The sequence below is a fragment of the Pelodiscus sinensis genome, chromosome 3, assembly GCF_052426305.1.
Source record: "Pelodiscus sinensis isolate ZL-2025 chromosome 3, ASM5242630v1, whole genome shotgun sequence".
Lineage (NCBI taxonomy): Eukaryota > Metazoa > Chordata > Testudines > Trionychidae > Pelodiscus > Pelodiscus sinensis.
This window is the reverse complement of record NC_143054.1, coordinates 145,585,376-145,606,537: the sequence shown is the minus strand read 5'-3', so window position 1 is coordinate 145,606,537 and position 21,162 is coordinate 145,585,376. Positions and strand designations below refer to the sequence as shown.

The 21,162-nt window shown below is 47.5% G+C and overlaps 1 protein-coding gene across 2 annotated transcripts in view; it reads left to right on the top strand.

Annotated features, from left to right (window-relative positions):
- KIF6 (kinesin family member 6) overlaps positions 1 to 11,002 on the top strand; it is a 380,441-nt gene extending 369,439 nt beyond the window's left edge. Inside the window, exons 20-22 of one of the 2 annotated variants that reach the window (XM_075925090.2) lie at positions 170 to 232; positions 2,689 to 2,795; positions 9,406 to 11,001. In XM_075925090.2, coding sequence (XP_075781205.2) covers positions 170 to 232; positions 2,689 to 2,795; positions 9,406 to 9,422 — 187 coding nt within the window. In that variant the 3' untranslated portion in view covers positions 9,423 to 11,001. Of the gene's footprint in view, positions 1 to 169; positions 233 to 2,688; positions 2,796 to 9,405 lie in introns of both variants that reach the window. The other variant, XM_075925091.2, reaches the window with a different exon arrangement.
- Positions 11,003 to 21,162: the final 10,160 nt, after the last annotated feature.

Below are 21,162 nucleotides of genomic sequence, written 5' to 3'. Positions count from 1 at the left end.
TGAGAACCAGCGCTCTAAACATTAAAGCCTGTGAGTGACTTTTCAAGTCATATTCTCTATGCACGCACTGTCATCATATACTTTGGGCAGAAAATTCCTCTTCTTCCTGCAAGATTTAGAACTTTCCTCCACCCAAACTCTTCATTACCCTTGTGTTTTCCCCCTCCAGTTCTTCAGATCCTGGTAGGAAAAACAATGTGAGCAGTCTCAGCAACTCAGCTTCTAGTACAAGGTAGGGAATATGTTTCTGTCATTCAGAGGCTAAGGTAGTCTGGCATGTTATCTTCTGTTTATTAGAACCCTATATGCTCCATAGTCCTCTCTCTGTGTCTCTTAATAACATGCTAAAGCTGCTAATTTTGAATCTAAATTTATAATTAAGAGCAAGTCTGTGTCTTCACTTGTACCGCATGCACCCTCCTTTCATACACTGCCTGGTTGACTGGAGGCAGTTTTCAGATGGTTCATATTGTCAAAACTCTATCATAACAACTTAAAAGGATCTTTTGTATTTTTAAAATGGGGATCTTAGAATTTTTAGACCAATGTAGGATGCAGAGATGCTAAAATCAAGAGACCTACAATATTTTTAACCCCTCGTTTTCATCTGTCCTGAGTGTTAAAGCAGAATTTTTAAGTAGGATTTTACTGTGTCTATTTCTTTAAGATATTCCCAATCGTCCTTTTGCAAATTATTCCAGTAATAACCTGAAAATAGCAACTCCTGTGTCTCCCAGGATCGACAGTGAGAATTTGTACTGTTTCCTCAAAGTAGACATAGCAGCCTTATGCTCAATGAATTTCTTAGCAGAGGACACTGAGAGCTTTTAGGATCACTTTTTGTGTGCGCGCGTTCACTCCCTCTACCCCCAAACTCAACATAACCCATCTGTGCTTCAAGTTTAACACTTTTTGGGGTTGCCATATCTAAGAAAATGTGGTGAGAATTTGATTTATTATTTATTAATTTGCAATAGGAAAAAGAGCAGACAGTATGTTTCTCACATTTTCTAAAATAATTGACTTTTGGGAAAGAGGCAAAACGGGGAAAATGTCTTCCCCAAAAATGAGTATTTCAGAAATGTGTTTGTGTGTGAAAAAGATAGAGAAAACAAGTTAAAAATGGAAGTTAGTCAGTACCTGCTCTTATGTGCTGTACATTTTTCCACTGTTAACATGGCTGCTAATTAAATTCAGCAGAGGGTATAGAAAATGTAACATTTATATGAACTAGTCACGGTATTGTACAGAATCATTTCTTGATAATGGCTGCTTAGCGGCCTTAGGCTGAACCCAGGAGATGATGCACAGCAGTAACTCCAGGTCACAACGGAGGATGTAGATATTCATGTGACAAAGTGCGTTGTAATCTACTTCCTTAACTAAGAATATCTGACTCTCCCCTGAGGTCCTCAGTTTTCACTCAGCCCTTATAGTTTTTATAGAGATGTCTCTACTAATAGCTACTAGAAAGATCATCCTAAGAAACAGACTTCTGTTGCAATTTTAGAATATCCTTGTTAAATTAGATAAAATAGACATTGTGGAGTTTATAATGATTTGGGTACAATTGCTATTTTGGTTCTATGCCAGGAGACCACTATTTACCAACTATAGACTTAGTTAGCAGCATATAGACATGCATATCAGACATCAACCAAGATTACAAACTGCCATAATAGTTACCTCACCAGCAGAATAGTTACTTAGGTAGTAGTCTATGTATATCATTATGATTCCTCTCCTCATTTCTTATCATGCTTTGATTAAAATAGTTTCTGTTTGGGAAGTGTTGGTATTATTACTATTATTTAATATCTCACCAGTTGTGGACTAGTTCAGTGGTGCGCCACCACAGCACTTAGATCTGACTGGCTGGGGGCTGGGACCGGCAGTTGGTGGCCCCTGTGGCGCGGCACTTAGATCTGGCCAGCTGGTGGCTGGGCCCAGCAGTTGGTGGCCCCTGCAGCACAGGGGTTGCAGATCAAAAAAGGTTGCGCACCACTGGACTAGTTCATCTCTAAACCAGTGTGAAGACATATGGGCACAGGGACTCAGTATTGGATTAGAACTAAAATAGACAAAAAGATAGCACCATAAACTGTTGTTTATCCACTAGGACTGTCCTGGGTACAGTGCCTGCTGACCGATGTCATGAACATCAGATGATCAACAGTCTAGTTCTACATGTACAGCCATGTGGTCATGCTGTTCCAAGAACCAGAACCTGGAATGCTCATCAGCTTGCCTCTAGGAGGCAAGGATGCAACAGACTTGTACAATGCAAATAGTAGCATCAGTTCTGTAGCAAAGAGCCGCATTGCACAGATATACCCAGCATTTCTCTAGTAACCTCCTTGTGTTATGCCAGTAATTCTCTATGGGTTGACATTAAACTATTTTAAAACTCTGTGTGAGGGGAGGGTGCGTAATAACTAAACAGGCTGCAGTTTGTTAGAGAGTTGTGGGAATACAGGTGTATTTTAAAAGTCTGTACAGATCAGAAAGTTAAAATGACATGGTCTTGACTGTGCCCTAACTTAGGCTGACTTCTGCCCACACAGCCTGAAGAGAAAGCCCTTACACATCTATCTTTTTTTCCCAAACAGAAAAAAGGAGACTGATTTTATGTTCTCTGTTTCTCTCTCATTACTCAGCTGAATCCTTGAATATACTTGCTTATTTCAGGACCCCTCGGACTTCAAGTACATCTATCCCACTCACAGGAGACAGCCAGACTGATGCTGATATTCTGGCTTTCATTAAAGCCAGACAGAATCTCATGCAGAAGAAAGGTAAATTCTCTCTCTATACACACTCTAGCAGGGTCAGCCCCACTCCTGGGTCCCAGGCCCCTGTTCTGCCCCCAATCCCACAGTTTAGGGGCTGAAGTATAAGTCCTACTTGCCCTTTCTCAGCATTTGGCCTTCTGTCCCTCAGAAAAACAAAGGGGTGTTGGGGATGATGCCCCGGCCAGTTGGGGCTAAGAAAACAGCCCTCCCAGGCCACCAGCTGAAGTTTCTGGCCACCTGTGGGGAAGGGAGCCTCCCAACACTCCATGTCAGAGCCCCTTACCTCCCCCTGCTGCCTGTAGCAGTGCTGATTATGTTCTGCTCAGCTCCTCTGAGTCTCCTTATCAGTTGTTCGTTCCTCTCCTCCTCCACTCTCCAAACTCCTCTTCCACTCTCCCTTCCATCTCCCCCTGCACCCCCTGCTCATTGGGGGTAGCTGTCTGGCTGGGGTGCAAGCATGGGCTGGGGTAGGGTGTCTAGCCAGAAGGGAGGGTGCAGGAACAAGCTTTGGGGAAGGGTGTCTGGCTGGGTGAAGGGTGTAGGAGCTAGGGAAGGTGCAGGAGCAGGTTGGGGGTAGGTGTGGCCAGGGAGGAAGGGAGCAGGCTCAGGGTGCAAGGTCTTGGCTTGGGGGAGTATGAGTGAATGGGCTGGAGGTGTGGGGTCTCAGACCAGGGTGTGTGTGAGGGAGCTGGAGGGGTGGGGAGGGGGAGGCCACACAGGTCCCCGGAGCACCGGGGATGGGGGAGGCCACATGGCTCCCTTGGCTCCTTGGAAAACCAGGGAACCCACACAGCTCGCAGGTCCTGTGGCTCCCTGCAGCACCAGAGAGGGGGGAGGCCATGCGGCTTAGGGCAGAGGCAGGCAGCGGGACGCAAAAAATTTGTTGTATAGAGAGATATTTAGAAACATTTTTCTTGTGGGATGACAGAGGTTGTGTCTAGACTACACCTCTCTGTCGACAGAGAGATGTAGCTTAGGCACGTCTAAATTGTTAATGAAGCAGGGATTTAAATATCCAGTGCTTCATTAGCATAAACATGGCCTCCACTTTTTTTCAAAATGGAGCTTTTTCGAAAAAATTCAGCAGTCTAGACTCTGTCGAAAATAAAGCCTTTTTCGAAAGATCCTGTATTCCTCAAAAATGAGGTTTACAGGATCTTTTGAACAAGGCTTTATTTTCAACAGATCTGCGTCTAGACTACCATTTTTTTTTTTTCGAAAAAGCTCCATTTTGAAAAAAAGCAGCAGCCATGTTTATGCTAATGAAGCGCTGGATATTTAAATCCCCTGTCGACAGAGGTGTAGTCTAGACACACCCTGAGTGACGTCATCACATCATCTGTGTTCTCATGCTGCTGTCCTCGCTTGCCTCCATCTCCATCCTCAGTCGCTTGCTGTGGCCAGCCTCGGCGCCATCCCCTCCGGGCATGGGCTGCTCCTGCTCCAGCTCCAGCTCCAGCTCCAGCTCCGCTCCAGCTCCTGCTTCACACCCTGGGGGACTGCGCCACTGGGGAGGAGCTGGGGCTGGGGTTGGGGCTGGGGCTGGGTCCCCTCCGCCATCTGAGCCCAAACCCCCAGCTGCCTCACATCCCCTGGGGGAGATGCCGCCGCAGCTGCACACAGGTAAGTGCTCCAGTGAGGCAGGAGCCGCGCGGCCTCCTCCCTCCCCCTCCCACACATGCCCCCTCTCGTATCTGCCAGTGAGAGAGATAGGGATGGGGGTGCAGGATCTGGGCGGGAGGTGGGGTGCAGGAGTGGATGAGGGTGCAGAGTCTGGCCAGGAAGGATGGTGCAGGAGCTGACTGGTGGTAGGCATGGGGCTGAAGGGGTGCAGGAGCAGAATGGTGTTAGGGCTAGTGGCCAGAGGGAGGGGGCATTGGCATGCATAGTGGCCGGGAGGGGGGGGTTAGTGACCATAGTGGCTGGAGACGGGAGGGCGGTTGGCAAGCGTAGCGGCTGGGGGAGGGTTGGCAAATATAGCATCCAGAGAAGAGAGGGGCTGGGATGTGTAGCGGCCAGAGGGGAGGTATCGGCATGCTTAGAGGCCAGGAGGGTTGGCGTGCATAGCAACCAGAGAGGGGTTGGTGAGTTTAGCGAGCAGGGGGCACAGCCCCTTAGTGTGTGTGTGTGTATAAAGTTTTTGTCAATGCTAATATAAATCTCCTAAGTCACTAAATCAGAGTAGTCATAGCCGGGCAGTAAATTTTACTCTATCATGTGAGTAAATAAACCTGGCAGTAGATAGAAGGCACTGAACACACAGAGGTGGCCTGGGAATAATTCATCACAATAAAGGAAAAGTTTCTTCAACATTTTTTTACAACAATTTTTAATGACAGTAGCAAATTGGAGAGAAGATGAAAGCAGCAGTGATTACTGAAGCAATAACTTTCCATCACCATTCAAGTGCTGATGACAGCATTACTCTGCAAGCTCTCAGCCCCTGGCAGATGGCGTTAGTGTTATCACAGAGTGGTGCTTTAGTATCACTCTGCTTATCAGGAATAACTGTCAGGTAAACAAACACAGGCTGCAAATCCAGTCACCTCATGCCCATCCAAAGCAAACACTCAGCACACTTAGGCTCTGAGTTCCCTTTTGTCTTAATTTAGTAAGGCTGTTGTCAAGTTTTTTCTGGAGCAGTTATTAAGGTGAATTTGTAGGCAGCTCTCCTAGGAGCTAGGCTGCAGAAAAAAGCAACATTTAAAGCAAACATCGAAGGCTTTTGGAAGATTCAAGAAGCATCCCATTTACAACATGTGAAAAATGAGCTGTGAATTACAAGGGCACATTTTGTCATGAAACCATTTCGAAAAGCTCATCACGAATGAATCTGTCAACTGCCTTTTGTAACCTGCTTGTGTTTGCCTGTTGCCCAGCACCCAGCCTCCTGTGTGGATCTGAGAGGAAGCTAGGCACTACCAACACGGATAAACTAAGTTTCAGGCCATGTGTGTCTGAAAGATTCTCCTGCGGAACAGAGGGTGGGAAACACATTTTAAACGGTTACGTTCCCTTATAAATACTATGGAGATAAATGTGATACATGTTGAACCTCTGTTATCTGGACTTCCCTAGTCTGGCAACACCCATGGTCTCTGGTGTCACTGGTGACCTCCATGGGTACTCCTGGGCTTAGCACTCCTGGAGAAAAAATGTCAGGCTGTGACCAGGCGTGTTGCTGGACCAGGGAAGAACAGAGCCCGAGCAGGTGAGCCCTGGGGACGGGCACCCTGAAAGCCAGAGCGGGGGAGACATAGTGACACAGGGGGCCGGCAGTTGGAGCAGCGGCTCCACAGTGCCCTGGAGCCAGCATAGAGGAGCCCCGGCAATCCGGAGGGGGAAGGGGCGAAGCAGGGGAGCTCCGGTGCCCCTGGGGACAGCAGCTAGAGCAGCAGAATCCAAGACACTGGCAGCTGGGAGCAGAGCCAGGCCAGCTGCTGGGAGTAGAGGGGCCAGCATTGATCTCCCCTGGTCTGGGAAATTCCCTGGCTAAGGATCAGGCTAAGGGTGCTGGACAGGAGGGTTAAATCTGTACCACCTGTATGATGCTTACCACAGTCAGCTTGGTAGTGTGACTCAGGAAGTGCAGTGTGGCTTTCAGGAGAAATGGGCAGCCTGCCAAGTACTGCACATTACAGTGCACTGGAGAGGTGGGGCCTGGCAAAGTTCCTAGCCAGCAGATTATCCACCAGGTCCCTCTCTGAGTTCTCCTTTGGATGCCAGGTAGGAGGCTCTGTGCACTTCTCACCGAGACCCAGCACACCCTTAGTACACGGGATTGGATTTGGCCCCAAATGATTTCAGCTCTCCTCATCCCTCAGCAGGGATGTAAGAGTGTAGCCGGCTAAATGATTAACCGATAAAGTGGATGCTTCTCAGTTAATGCTACCAGCTATGCACAGCCCATTCCCCTCCCCCCCTCAGTATGCCAGTACATTTTTTAGCAGGCTGGCCAGCCACCTGGCTCAGTCCTGGCTCACACCTGGTCCTGGGAGCTACCCCTGCTGCAGCTCTGCAGGAAAAGTATTTCAGGATCTGGCAGGCAGGCTGGGCCAGTCCCAGCTCACACCTGATCCCAGGAGCTATCCCCACTGCAGCTCTAAGAGGGTATGTCTACACTGCAAGAGGGTATGTCCTCCTGCAATGAGGAGTAACGGTAGTTCGAATTAATAGCTTTAATTCAAACTACCTAGCCCGTGCCGCGTGTAGCATTTAAAAATGGCGGCGCCCGAGAACATGCAAATGAAGCCCGGGATATTTAAATCCCGGGCTTCATTTGCAAGTTTGAATGCCTTCGTTAGCCACCCTAGTTCGAACTAGGGGGCTAATGTAGACATACCCAGCGTTATTACAGAGCTGCAGCAGGGTTAGCTCCCAGGACCCAGCATGAGCCAGGACTGAGTGCTTGCAGTGCTAACACTGATCAATTAACCATGCAGTCGCCAACATTAATGCATTACTTGCTCCTTACCATCCTTGTTTCTCAGACACACACCCAGCTTCCTGAGACCCTCTTGTCTCTGTTCTCCATTATTTCTCTTCACCTTCCCCTCCAATGCTTTCCATTGCAAGGGAAGTCTGAACCACACCACATTCGGGCTAAAGGCAGGAGACAATGGTAGTAGCCATTGCAGTGACTGTTCATGGATTAACATGAGAGCAGCTGGGCCCAGGGCAAAGCAAAGGGAGGGGGCCCAGAGCAGGGCTTGTTAGGTAAAGAAATCTCAGGTAAAGTTCAGAAGAAGCTGAGTGTGGTGGGAAGAGGGGTTGCTCACTATGGGTGCTTTGAGAGAGGGGGCAGGAATTTTTAGATCTCAAACACTGTACAGAGAAAATCAGTATCATTCCTTATTCCCGTTTTAGAAATGGGGAAACTGGGTCACGGGGAGCTGGTATGACTTGTCCAAGGTCACCCGGCGGGCTAATGGCAGAACGAGAGATGGAACCCAGGGTTCTGAGTTCCTGCCCAGTGCTCTATCCACTAGGACAGTGTGGTGGTGGGAGGGAATATTTTTTGATGGAAGGCCACTCTCAGAATGTGGTAAGTGGCCAGGGACGGCACTTTCCTATGCTATTAATGGAGGGTATGTGGTGGCTGGGATGAGTTTGGGTACAAGAGTAGGAGATTGGCGTGCAAGGTTGGGAGGGAGTTTGGCTTGGAGCAGAGGTGACGGGGAGGGCAGGGTCAGAGGGAGTTTGACTGCAAGAGGGGGTTGGGACCTGGGGCACAGGTGTAAGGGGTGGGGCAGGGAGAGAGTCTGGGTGTGGAATGGGGTTGACAGCTGGGGTGCAGCCAGAGGTGCAGGATCTGGCTGGGAGGCACTTACCATAGATATCTCCTATCTGGCAGTCCAGTGGGACCCTCAGGCAGGCTCCCTGGCTGCTACAGCCCCACATGCCACTCAAAACACCTGGCTGCTCGGGCTGATGTGAGTATCTGTGTGCAGCACATGCACCTCTTAGGGAGGGTGTCTCCACACCATGCCCCTCTCCCAGCATTATCCTCATAGCCTTCCATTGGCTGCTTTCCAGCCAATAGAAGTTGCAGCCGAGGTGCTTGTTGACATGTGCAGCCTGCTGCCCCACTCTCTTCAAGGGGCGCACTGTGCAGTGACATTCACACTGGCTCCAGCAACCAGCCACTTTGAGTAGCGTGTGGGGCCATGGCAGGCAGGGAGCTTGACTGAGGGTCCTGCTGGGCCACAGTGGGCTAGATGCAGCCCACTGGCCATATTTGGCCTGCCCCTGCACTAAGCCATAGTTCCTACCAAATGAGTCCAAATCTTTTAGACTTCATTCTCTAAACATTTCAGCTCTTTTCCACAATGGTACTTTCTACAGGGCTGTTCCATTTCACTCATGGACCTTGGTTTTCTTCATGGGAAATCCCCCCAGGTGACTCCAGCAGAAAACATTGTCTGAGCCAAACCAAAGTCTGCTAAGCCCTGGAAGATGTCCTCATACTTCCTGTGCCTTCCTTCAATGACCCTGGCCTTTTGAAACTGCTCCATGATATCAATAGCCCAGAAAGGCTCTGCTTTGTCTAACTGAAAAGAGGATGAAATGTATGCAGAGGCCAATGGTGTGGAAAACAAGTTTCATAACTAGAGAAAGCATCAGCGTGGGAATGCACATCATCCTTAATTAAAGAAATACAGTGGAAAACGGCTCTTTGAGGGGTCCCGGAGGGAGATTAACTGGGCGCTCACAGATCATTGCTGTTCATGCCTCTAAGCTTTACAAACAGACATTAATTAAAGCAGGCACACATGCAGTACTTTACGCTTGTTCGGCTATGTCTCTGTTCATCAAGCTGCCTTGGAGTAGCTTGCTGGGATTGCTAGAGTTATTGTTCTTGAAACGTGGCAACACAGTCAGCTATTAAAGTTACTTACAAAGAGCCAGTCTGTGAGCATAAACATTTGCTTCATCCTTCATTCTTGGGGTAAAGAAGTGAACACAGTTGGAAGTCAATGACATGTTGGTCTAAAACTCTGGATTTCAAATCTCTTCATGCATCCGTTTTTGTCTGTGGAGTAGCCATTGGTTTAAAATTTATGACAGTGCATTGAGTTACCATCTGATTAACAGTGTCCTTATCTCCTTTCAGGCTTGGGGAACAAGTGAATTTCCTGTTGCACTCCAGTACTCCCACTGTAAATGAAGAAAAATGGACAATTCCTAATTCTCTCCTCTTCCCCCACCTGCTCTAAGAACCAGGAATAACTCATATCTTTTCAGCTTAATTTAGGGGGGGAAGGGGATGAATGACTTGTGTATGTCAAACATGTGCAATCATACATATATTTAGCATGGACAAAACTCAAGCAAAACAGAAGCAATTAGCCAGGAAACCCTTTTTTGCGTAAGGAATTAGATGGTCATTGTGTAAAACATCACAATAAGCTAGCACTTTTTAAAACCGCTTTTCCATCACTATCCCCAGTGGAGCAATTGTTTGCTGCTGATTCAAGTTTTTCTCTTTTTCTGATTGTACCTTGGAGACCTATGAATATGGTTATATGAAATTCAACAGTCTTCCCCACAGGTTTTTGTACAAAGCATTGTTGGGTTTAATTCAGGCAGGTTTCACAGCTGTGCTTTGCAAAAATAGTAAATATTTGGAGCCTGAAATTTAGCAGTTTTATTCAGGACCATTGACTGATGCTACCACATCACTTTTATTGTTGGGGGTGGGGGGAGTGAAAGGGAGTTTTCATACAAAATGTCTGAAATTTTGAGATCACAAAGTATAATATGAAAACAGATCTGCTAAAAGTGAAATTTCATAAATCAAAGTTTCCAGAAATGTTAGGACTTTCACTTGGATACATTACATTTAATGTAAACATGTATAGTCCCCAAAATTTCTAGATTTTAAAAAGAAAAGCGTTATTTTGCAGCTGTAAAGTTAAATTGAGGCTATTTTGCTGAAATTAAACAAAATATGAAAATTTAAATGTGAGGTTTTAATGTTTTGTTGCAAACACTGTTATTTGTATAATCCCACTTTGCAATTCCATGTCTCACTTTCAGTTTCAGATTCAAGCAAATCTAAAACATATACTCAAAATTCTGTTTCCAAAATTTATATAGTTTAAGACTGAAACCACCAAATTTCATGCTAGTGATCAACTTGCAGTGATGGAATCTAAAAGCTCTTTGTTATTTATGTCCAAAATACAGGCAGTCCCCGGGTTACATGGATCCGACTTACATCGGATCCCTACTTACAAACGGGGTGAGGCAACCCTGCACTAGCTGCTTCCCCCCAGCAGACTAGGGAGACGCAAAGCTAGCACCCCTCCCGAGCAGACCAGGGAGATGCAGAGCGGCTTTTCTCAGCAGACACATCAGCTTGAGAATAAAGGACCGAGGGAAGTGAGGTGTGGGAGAATAAAACTGAGCTCTGGAGAAATGTTTGGCTAGAGTTTCCCCTACAATATGTACCAGTTCCGACTTACATACAAATTCAACTTAAGAACAAACCTACAGTCCCTATCTTGTACGTAACCCGGGGACTGCCTGTACATGTAACTTCATCTTCAAATGGTACTAAATTTTGCAGCAACTGAAAATTATGCAGCAGCATTTAATGAATTGGAAAATACTCAAAGCCACAGGTTTTCATCAAATAAACAATTAAAATATCTTTAATGTAATCTGTTATTAAATAAAGAAATTACTGTCCAGGCATTTGAGTTTACTGCAGAAATCAACATGGGTACCATAGAAATCAGTATGTGTTAACACAGACTTTAGCAAGTAGCAGCTGAAATGGGAAAGGTTTGTGATTATCATCAGCTAGGAAGTGAAGGTTTTGATCACTTGTTGCAGAAAGCACATAGTTCTTCCTGCTCTGGAGAACCCCAAACACTCTATTTTCTGCAAGGGTTTTTGGCCCTCACCTTCCTGAGAATGTTACTTTATACACACAAACACACCCCATTCTGGCTGCCTGCAGTGGGTGTGGCCTCTGTCTGCTGTCCTTGACTCTCAGGGCTCGTCTACTTTGGCCCCTTTTCCGGAAGGGGCATGTTAATTTCAGAGATCGTAATAGGGAAATCCACGGGGGATTTAAATATCCCCCGCAGCATTTAAATAAAAATGTCCGCCGCTTTTTTCCGGCGTTTAGAAAAGCCGGAAAAGAGCATCTACACTGGCCCCGATCCTCCGGAAAAAGCGCCCTTTTCCGGAGGATCTTATTCCTACTTCTCGTGAAATGAGGAGTAACGGTAGTTCGAACTAGGAAGCCTAGTTCGAACTACCTAGTTCATGCCCCGTGTAGCCGCGCTGCACGGGGTTCGAACCAGCGGGGTTTTAAAAATGGCGGCTCCCCGCTTATGCAAATGAAGCCCGGGAAATTCAAATCCCGGGCTTCATTTGCAAGTGCGGTATGCCTACATTACCCTCCTAGTTCGAACTAGGAGGGTAGTGTAGAAATACCCTATGAGATTTGTCCCTGCATTGTCCTGACATGATCTTGTGTGACATTGTCCTCTAATATTGTATTTAGATGTTGCCATATAATCACAGAAATCACAGGTAGAAGATCTATCTAGCAGTTGCCCTGATCCAAAATACTATGGTCCTGGTTCTGATTTCACACAAGTTTTATGTCAGTGTGACTCCATTGATTTCGGCAGAGCTACTCCCAATTTATGGAATGGTTTGAGATCAGAATCAGGCCAGTAAACACGAGGAAGGCCTGGCAGAAAATAAAACTAGAGACATGAAGCTACAGAACTAGATAGGAATGCTGAAAATGAGCCTGCCACATATTTTTGATACGCCTACAATACAGCTGGTTTTGGAAGACTCAAAAAGTTGCACATCTTAAGTACTTAGTCATTAGTCCAAAATTAATTGTCGACTATTTTTTTTCAATGAGTGCCCAATAAAGACAACTTCTTCGAGATGGATCCTATTTTTGAATGACAGTTGGGTTGATTGCAACATACTAATGCTATCCATCACGATAGCCCCTCTTTAGATCATCTGAGCCATTGGAAAAGGCCCTGCTGTTTACCAAGAGGAAAGTTCAGTCAGTGGCATGTGTTTATATTTGGATTTGAGTCTGCCTAGCCACCTGTGAAGCAGTTTTTCTAAGGATCGAGGTTTTTGTGCATGACTGAGTACTTGTCCATTGACCGTGCTAGCCAGCCAGTGGTTATGCAAACGTGTAGATACAGGTATTTCTATTTACTCAGTGTCTCCAGCTAGAGAAACTCTCTTCTAAATTCTTGATTGCAGAGATGTCTTGGGGCAGCAGAGTGCAGTCATGAGTGGTGGGTGAACCACAGGCTCAGAGAGGCTAGCCCACAGCTTGGCCCTCCCCTCCTGCACAAGGTCTGTCCTCTTGCCCCCCCTGCCCCCGCTTTCCTGGCTGAAGCCCAGAGCTGCTGCTCTGCCCTCCCCTCCCCACCCCCATCCCATTGCTGCCAGATCCTGAATTCCTGGGCTGCCTGAGTGCCTCCAGCCCTGGAGCAACAGGTGGTCAGTGTGCCCCCAAACTCTGGGTGGTTGGTGCAGTCCCCGGTGACCCCAGCCCTGCAATAATGGGTAGGCAGGCCCATGAGTGCAGATGTTCCCACGATGCCCTCGTGCCAAGCACCAGGGGCCACATCATCCACTCTTGTAATAAAACATAGACGTTGCCTACCCTTGTATCCCCTTCCACAGCTTTTACCATAAGAGAAGAGGTGTCTCCACTGATCTACCCTATAGCATTGTCACTTCCAGGATGGCCAAGGTGGGTCCAAATATTTCCAGAAAGGGCCAGAAAGCCTGCTTCCCCTTGCAGTGAGTCCCAGGGCTCCATGTGTGGGCCAGAGACATGCATGTGGATGCCTTGTGCTCACTAACTTTTGCCACTGGTCACCCCTTCCATTGTCTCCTGGCCGCAATCGTTGCAGGAACTGAGAAGAATCAAGGGTTATACAGGCACAGGCTTAGCTACTCCTGCAAAGAGAATGAGCTAGCCCTAGGAATTGAATGCTGAGATTCACACATGGCATCATCAGTATATTACAGTATCACCCTTCTGAGGGCTGTTACGTTTCTCCTGGTTCAACCAGTCTTAGAATGGAAGCGTTTAGTGTCAGTAGTATCAACTGAAAGTGCTTCAGCTGGATAAAGGGGTTTAGCTTTTCTTAATGCCATTTGTGCTATTTGCTCAACTGGAGAATATGGATGTTGGGCTTGTTGTCGGAGGCACATATGGCATCTCTGTATAGAATGTATTTAGTTTCCTCTTCTCCCTTCACCTGCCCTGCTATATACCAGTAATTCAAATTGCATGAGTACAAAACCAAAGTGAGATCAAAATCTAGGTCAGAGAATTGCTGAGGATAGTATCATTCATGGAAAATTACAATATGGTCATGGGTTTTGTGTTTGTTGCACCTATGGGGTATGTCTAGACTACATGGCTCCATCGACGGAGCCATGTAGATGAGTTTACTAGACATAGGAAAATGAAGCGGCGATTTAGATAATCACCGCATCATTTACATCAAAATGGCCACCACGCTGTGCTGATCAGCTGTTTGGTGGCACAGGAGGGCAGTCTGGATGCACCGCGGTCAACAAGGGAAGCCTTTGTCGACCACTCCAGTATGCCTCATGAAATGAGGTTTACTGGAGCAGCCGACAAAGGCTTTCCTTGTCAACCACGGCACATCTAGACTGCCCTCCTGTGCCTCCAAAAAGCTGATCGGCACAGCACAGTGGCCATTTTGATATAAATGAAGTGGCGATTATTTAAATGGCCACTTCATTTTCCTATGTCTAGTAAACTCATCTACATGGCTCCGTCGACGGAGCCATGCAGTCTAGACATACCCCTAAAGAGTGCTTTAGGTTCTCTACTCTTGCTGTGAAACTTAAGCTTTGCCTACACTGAAAAGTTTTCCCATGCTGGTTGAAGGTGTGAAGACATCACACTACTAACCAGCAGAGCTGTGCCAGCTCAAGCCCTAATGTAGATTTATGTGCACTGGCAAAACAGTGCTTTTGCCAGCATAGCTTATTTTGGTGAAGGAACTAGAATAAACTACAGCAGCAAAAGAACTCTTTTGCTGGTATAAGCTGCATCTATTCAGGGAAGGCTTGCCAGTAAAGTGGTACATCTACGTCTAGACTGACATGATTTTCCGCAAATGCTTTTAACGGAAAAGTTTTTCTGTTAAAAGCATTTGCGGAAAAGAGCGTCTAGATTGGCACGGACGCTTTTCCACAAAAGCACTTTTTGCCAAAAGTGTCCGTGCCAATCTAGACGCGGTTTTGCACAAGAAAGCCCCGATCGCCATTTTCACCATTGGGGTTTTTTTGCACAAAACAGTTTTTAGCTGTCTTCACTGGCCCTCTTGCACAAAAACATTTCCGGAAAAGGGCTTTTGCCTGAATAGGAAGTCAAAGCATTTGCGCAAGAAGCACTGATTTCGGACAGTAGAACATCAGTGCTTTTGTGCAAAATCAAGCAGACAGTGTGTAGACAGCTGGCAAGTTTTTGCGCAAAAGCGCTTGCTTTTGCGGAAAAACTTGCCAGTCTAGACGCAGCCATACCTGTATCACTATACCAGCAAACACTTGCTAGTGTAGACAAAGCCTTGCGGAATAAAAACCACTCCAGTAATAAAAGGCCATTTGAGGCAAATCAACAATTCAGTTCTGGCCAGGAGCAAAACCCCACTGCCCTACTGTAACCTTATATGCAGACTGGCACCTAGCCTTCTGCTCGGAGAAATGTATGCCAGAAAACCAGTCACATCCGAATTTTGCGCCACACAGGATCAGCCAACATAACTGTCAGCTGCGCCTCATTACTCATTTTAGACCCAAATTTAACCGCTGTCCCACACAAACCTGTTCTTATCCCACATTTCATTACTGTATTGCTTTTGGCACTGGAAATACAGAATCAGGAAACTGAAGTTATGGGCAGTGTTATTTACCTTAAAAAAACTAACATTAAACATCAATTTAAGCTTCCTCAGCTACTTTTTTTAAGTGTGTCCTTTATTTTGCAGCTGTCCTCAATTTTGAGAGGCTGTGTTCCACGTTTAGCACATGGTATTTTTAGAACAATGCCAGAGATGGACTCAGCAGAACTGAAGAATTTGGGGGGGCTTTATTTGCCTAGTTGTAATGGACAGGGGGAGTGCTGACCAGCAGTTGGTGACTAAGGGGCTAAACTCCAGGGGGCTGGGAGAACCAAATGAGATAGAGGATGAAATCTGAATTGAATATAGATTCCTTGCCTGCTTTCTTTGGGTGCGTTTTACACTGCACTGTTTTCCCAAAATAACGGCCATTATTCAAGAAAAACAATACTAGCGTCCACACTGAAATTGCATTATTTCAAAAGAAAATCGAAATAACAGACAGCTTTTTCCGACATTGGTAAACCTCATTCCACGAGGAGGAAGGCCTTTTCTAAAAAACCTTTTTTGAAGAGAGTGTGTGGCAGTGGAATAGGGAGTTTTGTCGAAAAAAGGCCTCCAGGAAATCCCACAGGTGCTCTGCTGGCCACTCCATCCACACTCATCACAACTCTATAGTTCCTGTTCCCCTGTCATTCTTAAGCTGCAGACACAGGGGACAGGGCTGGAAGCTGGCCCTCAGAGCTTCCAGCCACAGTGCAGGTGCCAGTGCCTGATGTCTGGGCACCAAGTCCCAGGCACAAGTCCCCCCCAAAACCCCTGCCCATTCCAGTGAGTATGCACAGGGCTCCCAGGAGCCTGCCGGGGTTGCAAAAGGTGTGCACCATCCTGGTGTGAGGCAGAGATCCTGGCCCTCCTCGAGGTGTGGGGTGACGAGGATCCTCCAGGATCTCTGCTCCAGATGCAGGAATGTGGCCATACACAGCTGGATGGCCGAGGGCCTGGCCACAAAGGGCCACACTAGGAACTTGGAGCAGGTTCACAGTAAAGGAGCTCTGCCAAGCCTATGCCAGGATGAGAGAGCACAGCGCACGCGCCAGGGCAGGACCCCTCTCCTGCCCCTCTTATGACAACCTGCCCTGCATCCTGGGAGGCAGTTCAGCCTCTTCCCCACCCCGGGTGGTGGACTCGGGGCTAGAAACACCCGTCTTGCCTGCCCGGGGGTCCCAGCCCATGGAGAAAAGGAGATCACCATGACCATGCTCACTTTGGAGCCAGTATCCAACGGCCTGGAGGCCGGTGAGGGATCATCAGGTGAGCAGTCTTAGTTTCTCACACACAGGGTGGTGGTGGCAGGCGCTGAGGGGCTCTCATCCGATCATTGCTCGGCCTTCTCATCATGCTGTAGTCTGTGCACGTGCAGCACCCGTCTGCAACACGCAGCCCCAGGAGGCAGCACCGGAGCCCCTCTGGTCTCCTGCTCACAGGCTCTGGGGAGGCCGGTCACACTTTTGACCTCTGGGGGGATGTCCTCCCACCACGCGCCATTGCTGGAAGGAGACTGGGGACAAGGACACACACGGGCATGCACACAGACTCTGTAGTGCCACACACGGGCATGCCTGCACCCTCGAGGCAACACCCACTCCTGGGGTCAGCGCTGCCAGGCACAGGTGTGTGTGTGGCCCAGGTAGCTCGAGGCCCCTCTCCCAGCCATTGGATCCCAGTGTGGCCAGCCATTTCTCTTGCTTGCTTGTCCGAGGGACAGGGAGAGGGGTGGGAAGCATGGGCCCCTGGGGCTCTCTGTGTAAGACAGGGCCCAGTGTCCTGGCCACACATGCTCCCGGGACATCACCATCCTCTGACCCGAGAACTGTTGCTCTCAGCTCACAGATGAGGGCAAGGCCTCAGGGACAGTGTCTCCAGGGATGACTGACCATCTCGCTTGATTGCCCCACAGTCATGGCTGATCTGGCTGGGGAGAATAGACACTACCCAAGCCAGCCACCCCACCCCAGGGGAGCCGTGAGGATCTCAGGAGGGAGCACATCTCCATCCTGTAGGATGTGCAGCAGATGCTGGCCCAGAAGGTCCAGGACAATGTGCAGTGGTGGGTCCAGATGTGGACTGAGCTGCTGCAGCAGGGACGCAACATGTGTGTGACCCTCTGGGAGCTCCTGACCGATCTGGCACCAGTCTCAGGCTCTGCTCCTGCCCAGTCCTTGGCCCTGCTCCTGCCCCCACTCCAGCCCCCATTCTGCCTATCCCCCATCCTCCCTGGACCTTCTCCTCCTCCCCGCCTTGCCCCATGGTCGCCAAAGTCCCTGCACATGAGGCGGAAGAAACACCCAAGCCACATGCCACTCTCAGACCCAGCCCTGAGCCTCTCCTCTCCCCTCCAAGGTTCTCAACACCCACCCTCCTCCCCATTTCCAGGTTCTCATCCTTCCTCCTCCCCAGTTACTTCTATCCCAAATAAATAAGCAAACAGTTATTTTTGTAAAACAATTTTTTATTGTGTCTGCAGGCAAAAGAAGTGCAGGGGGGAAGGGAGGGGTTGTTGTAGAAAAGGCAGAGAGGAGCAAGACACAGACCCTAGTGGGGAGGCCCTGGGGAGAGTTACTGGGGTCCTTGAGAGAAACGCTCCCTCAGGCCCTCCCGGATGCGCACCCCCACCTGATGGGCCTGGTGGATGGCAGCTGTGTGCAGCTGCTCAAAGACTCGTCCCTCCCAGCCAACCTCTGCACCCCAGCCTGGAGCGAATGCCCCCGCCCTTCCTCACCAGGATGTTGTGGAGCACACAACAAGCAGAAATCACCTGCGGGATGTTGTACCCCCCACATCGAGGTCGGGAGGGACCTGAATCTCGCCTGCACGTGCCCAAAGGTTCATTCGGCCTGCATGCGGGGCCTACCCAGGTAGCCATTGAAGTGGTCCTTGCTCGGGTCCAGGTGGCCAGTGTAGGACTTCATCAGCCACAGCATGAGGGAGCAGAGTCACAATACACAGATTCTGGGGAATCGCTGCCACCATCAAGTGATTTTTATCTGTAAAAAATCCAGGGTGAACACTTGAACCACTTCCTTCTCCAGCAGCAATACGTCAACAGGCTAGGATGCGCTTTTACTGAAGTGCCATATATGGGAGGGAGCATCACTTAAGTGTGGTTTGCCCCCTTTCTTACAATTTATCAACCGTTTATTGTTATTCGTATTAGAAGGCACAGGCCCAGGAGTATATGTGTGCCAAAGGCCCAGTGAGAGCTTAATCTGTCCCCGTCCCAACTAGCTATGGGTTAAAAAAAGTCTGACCACAAAGAACAAAGTGGGATTATGAAGCGGGATTAGATTTTATACTTCATCTGATCATCAGAAGGAGGCTTCCAATCTTCTTTTTTCTAGCGTGTTCCCTTATTGAATTCTGTCCTGTGGAAGCCAAATAGTATTTTGGTTCACTTGGGACAAGAGAGTAGTAAGCACATTCTGCCAAATTTAGAACTCACTCAGACGTCATCAGTTCTTGGTTTAGGACTCTGAAATTGCAGGTTTGAATTCCATCTGGATCTAGCTAAACCTAAGTTCTCAGCTGGTGACTAGGGCCTTCTGGGTTGGATTTTTGATCGTTTTGGTATAATGTAGGCCTAGGGCAAAAAGACTTTCCCAGTGAGAATCTTTACAGTGTCCATTGTGTGAGCTGCTTTTGGGAATCAGTGGTTTAAATCTACGGCTATGTCTTCACTGCCAGTTCTTCTGGCAGAAAATATGCTGATGAGGGACTCATTAGCATAAGTCTCAATCTCATTAGCATATTTTCCGCCATTTTGTTTTGAGCAAGGGGTTAAAAAAATCTGAACAGTCTGGGACAGGCATAAGGATCTTGTGCCAAACGGGGATTTTGTGTAAAAACCCACATCCACACGGCTTTTTTTGGCGCAAAACCCCCTTGCGCAAAAAGAAACAGCAGAAAATATGCTAATGAGATAGCATATTTTCTGCCAGCAGTGAAGCTGAAGACTAGGAGAAAAATGTACTGAAAAGCACAAGGGGAAAAGCAGCAACCCACAATAAAAAAGTTCTAAATGGTTTGCTGTAAACTCTAGAATAGCAACCAGTTTTGTTGTGTTTGTACAGCAACTAGCACAGTAGCATCCCAGCACATGACTGTGGCTGCTAGATGCTACATACAATACTACAACCAATAAATAAACACAACTGAGTTGTTCTGTCCAACATCTCAATAATGGGAGAAGTTTCAAATCAGAGGTTTATTCGCTGCATTTTTAGTCTTTTTAAAGCATTTTGAAAGTTCTAACAAATGGGAGCTTGGAAGGTGGTACAGTACTGATGAAGGGGGAAAATGAAATATGTTAAAGTTTCCAGATTCTAGAGCAAAAGCAACAAAATCCAAGAGGTATTTCTTAAACCCTACAACTGTCTCTACTGAGGGGACAGATCTCAAATAGATTCCTCACCTGAAGTGTGATTTTCCCAGAGGAGGAGATGACAAGGGCGGACTCGATGTAATCATTTTATCTCATGTTTTAGTCGACATTTTCAGAACACACTGTTCTGTTCACTTGCATGGCATTGTGTGTGTGCGAGTGAAAATGCCTTTGTTAAATGGATGCTGTGTGGTTTTTCTCCCTGCACTTATCTTCAAGCTTATTCAGCTGGAACGGCCCTCATCCCCAGCTGTGTATTTACTCTGCATTTTCTCTCTCGCACACATAATCGATCTGCTTTTCTCTTTTTCCCACTGAAACCCTGCTTATTAAGTCATCCTCAGGACATCTCTTATCACATGCTCCAGGTCTCTTTTCAACTTTGCCACAGCTGCTGGCTAGATTTTATTTTCCATTAATTGATTTTTGGTGCCTACTGTTTTGAAATGCATTTTAGGTTCTAGTTAATTCCTGCCATTAAAGAGAATGTCACCTCCAGTGAAAGTCCATTACAAATCATTCCATTCAGCCCAGCCAAATGGGGGTCCATCTCTGATGCATGCAAAAGACCCTTTAACGACAAGTGTCTCAAGTATTGTGATGAACAAACATCAGCAAACTTAGAGGTTCAGTTTATAAAACTCCCTGGTACTTACAATACTCACTCAAGTTAGCTAAACCCACAAGAACATTTTCTTCTCATGTGATCATCTTTCTTCCTCCTGACCACCAGCATCACCAGATGTCTCTCCTAGGATACATTTTGTAGGCTTCAAATTCTGATCATTGGCCCCAGGTGTTGAAAGGAACTGGAGGGCTGGGGGAAGAGGGATGTCTGCCTGAACTCTGATCAAAGAAAGGTTCTTCAATAAGGCAGGCCAATTTTTTTTATTAGTTCTTCATTTAACTAATTGCTTTAGCACATTGCATCAGGACATCTCCTTCAACGGTGGGAATTTAACCCAGTTCATCAAATGCTAAGCAAAATGAATAGACTTCCAGCAATCCCAGAAAGTTGCTGACTAGTTTCTGATGGGTCTCCAAGAGGAAGAGGTCCCGGATGCATGGGCAAGGAGGACTCAGCCTCCTACACTGTGAAAATGAATGATCCCAGCCAGCAGACGCTGAGTATGCAGATTTGCTTTGCAGCCACTCCCAGATGGTCCAAGGCCATGTCCCTACAGCATCCCCCAAAATCCACAACAAATGGGCTCTGCCTCTGTGCTGGGCAAGCAGAAAGAAAACAGCAGTTGTTGCTGCAGGTTCTCCGGCTGGGCCCTTGCCCTCGTAGCTATCAGAAGTGCTGCCTAGCCAGCCTGTGTCTCTTGATCAGTTTGCTTTGCCATTTCATTGGGAGGGTTTGCTGGACTTGGGCGCTATCAGCCTCACTTCTGCTTCTGGCTCCTCTCTCCCTCTCCTCAACTGAGGACTTGCCCAGAACTGAGATTCTAACCCTCTGGGTCCTCTAACATAAATCCGTTACCAGACTCCTTCCTCCCCTGCCCCTCTCTCCCCAGCAACACAACAGTCGTCACTGCGCTGA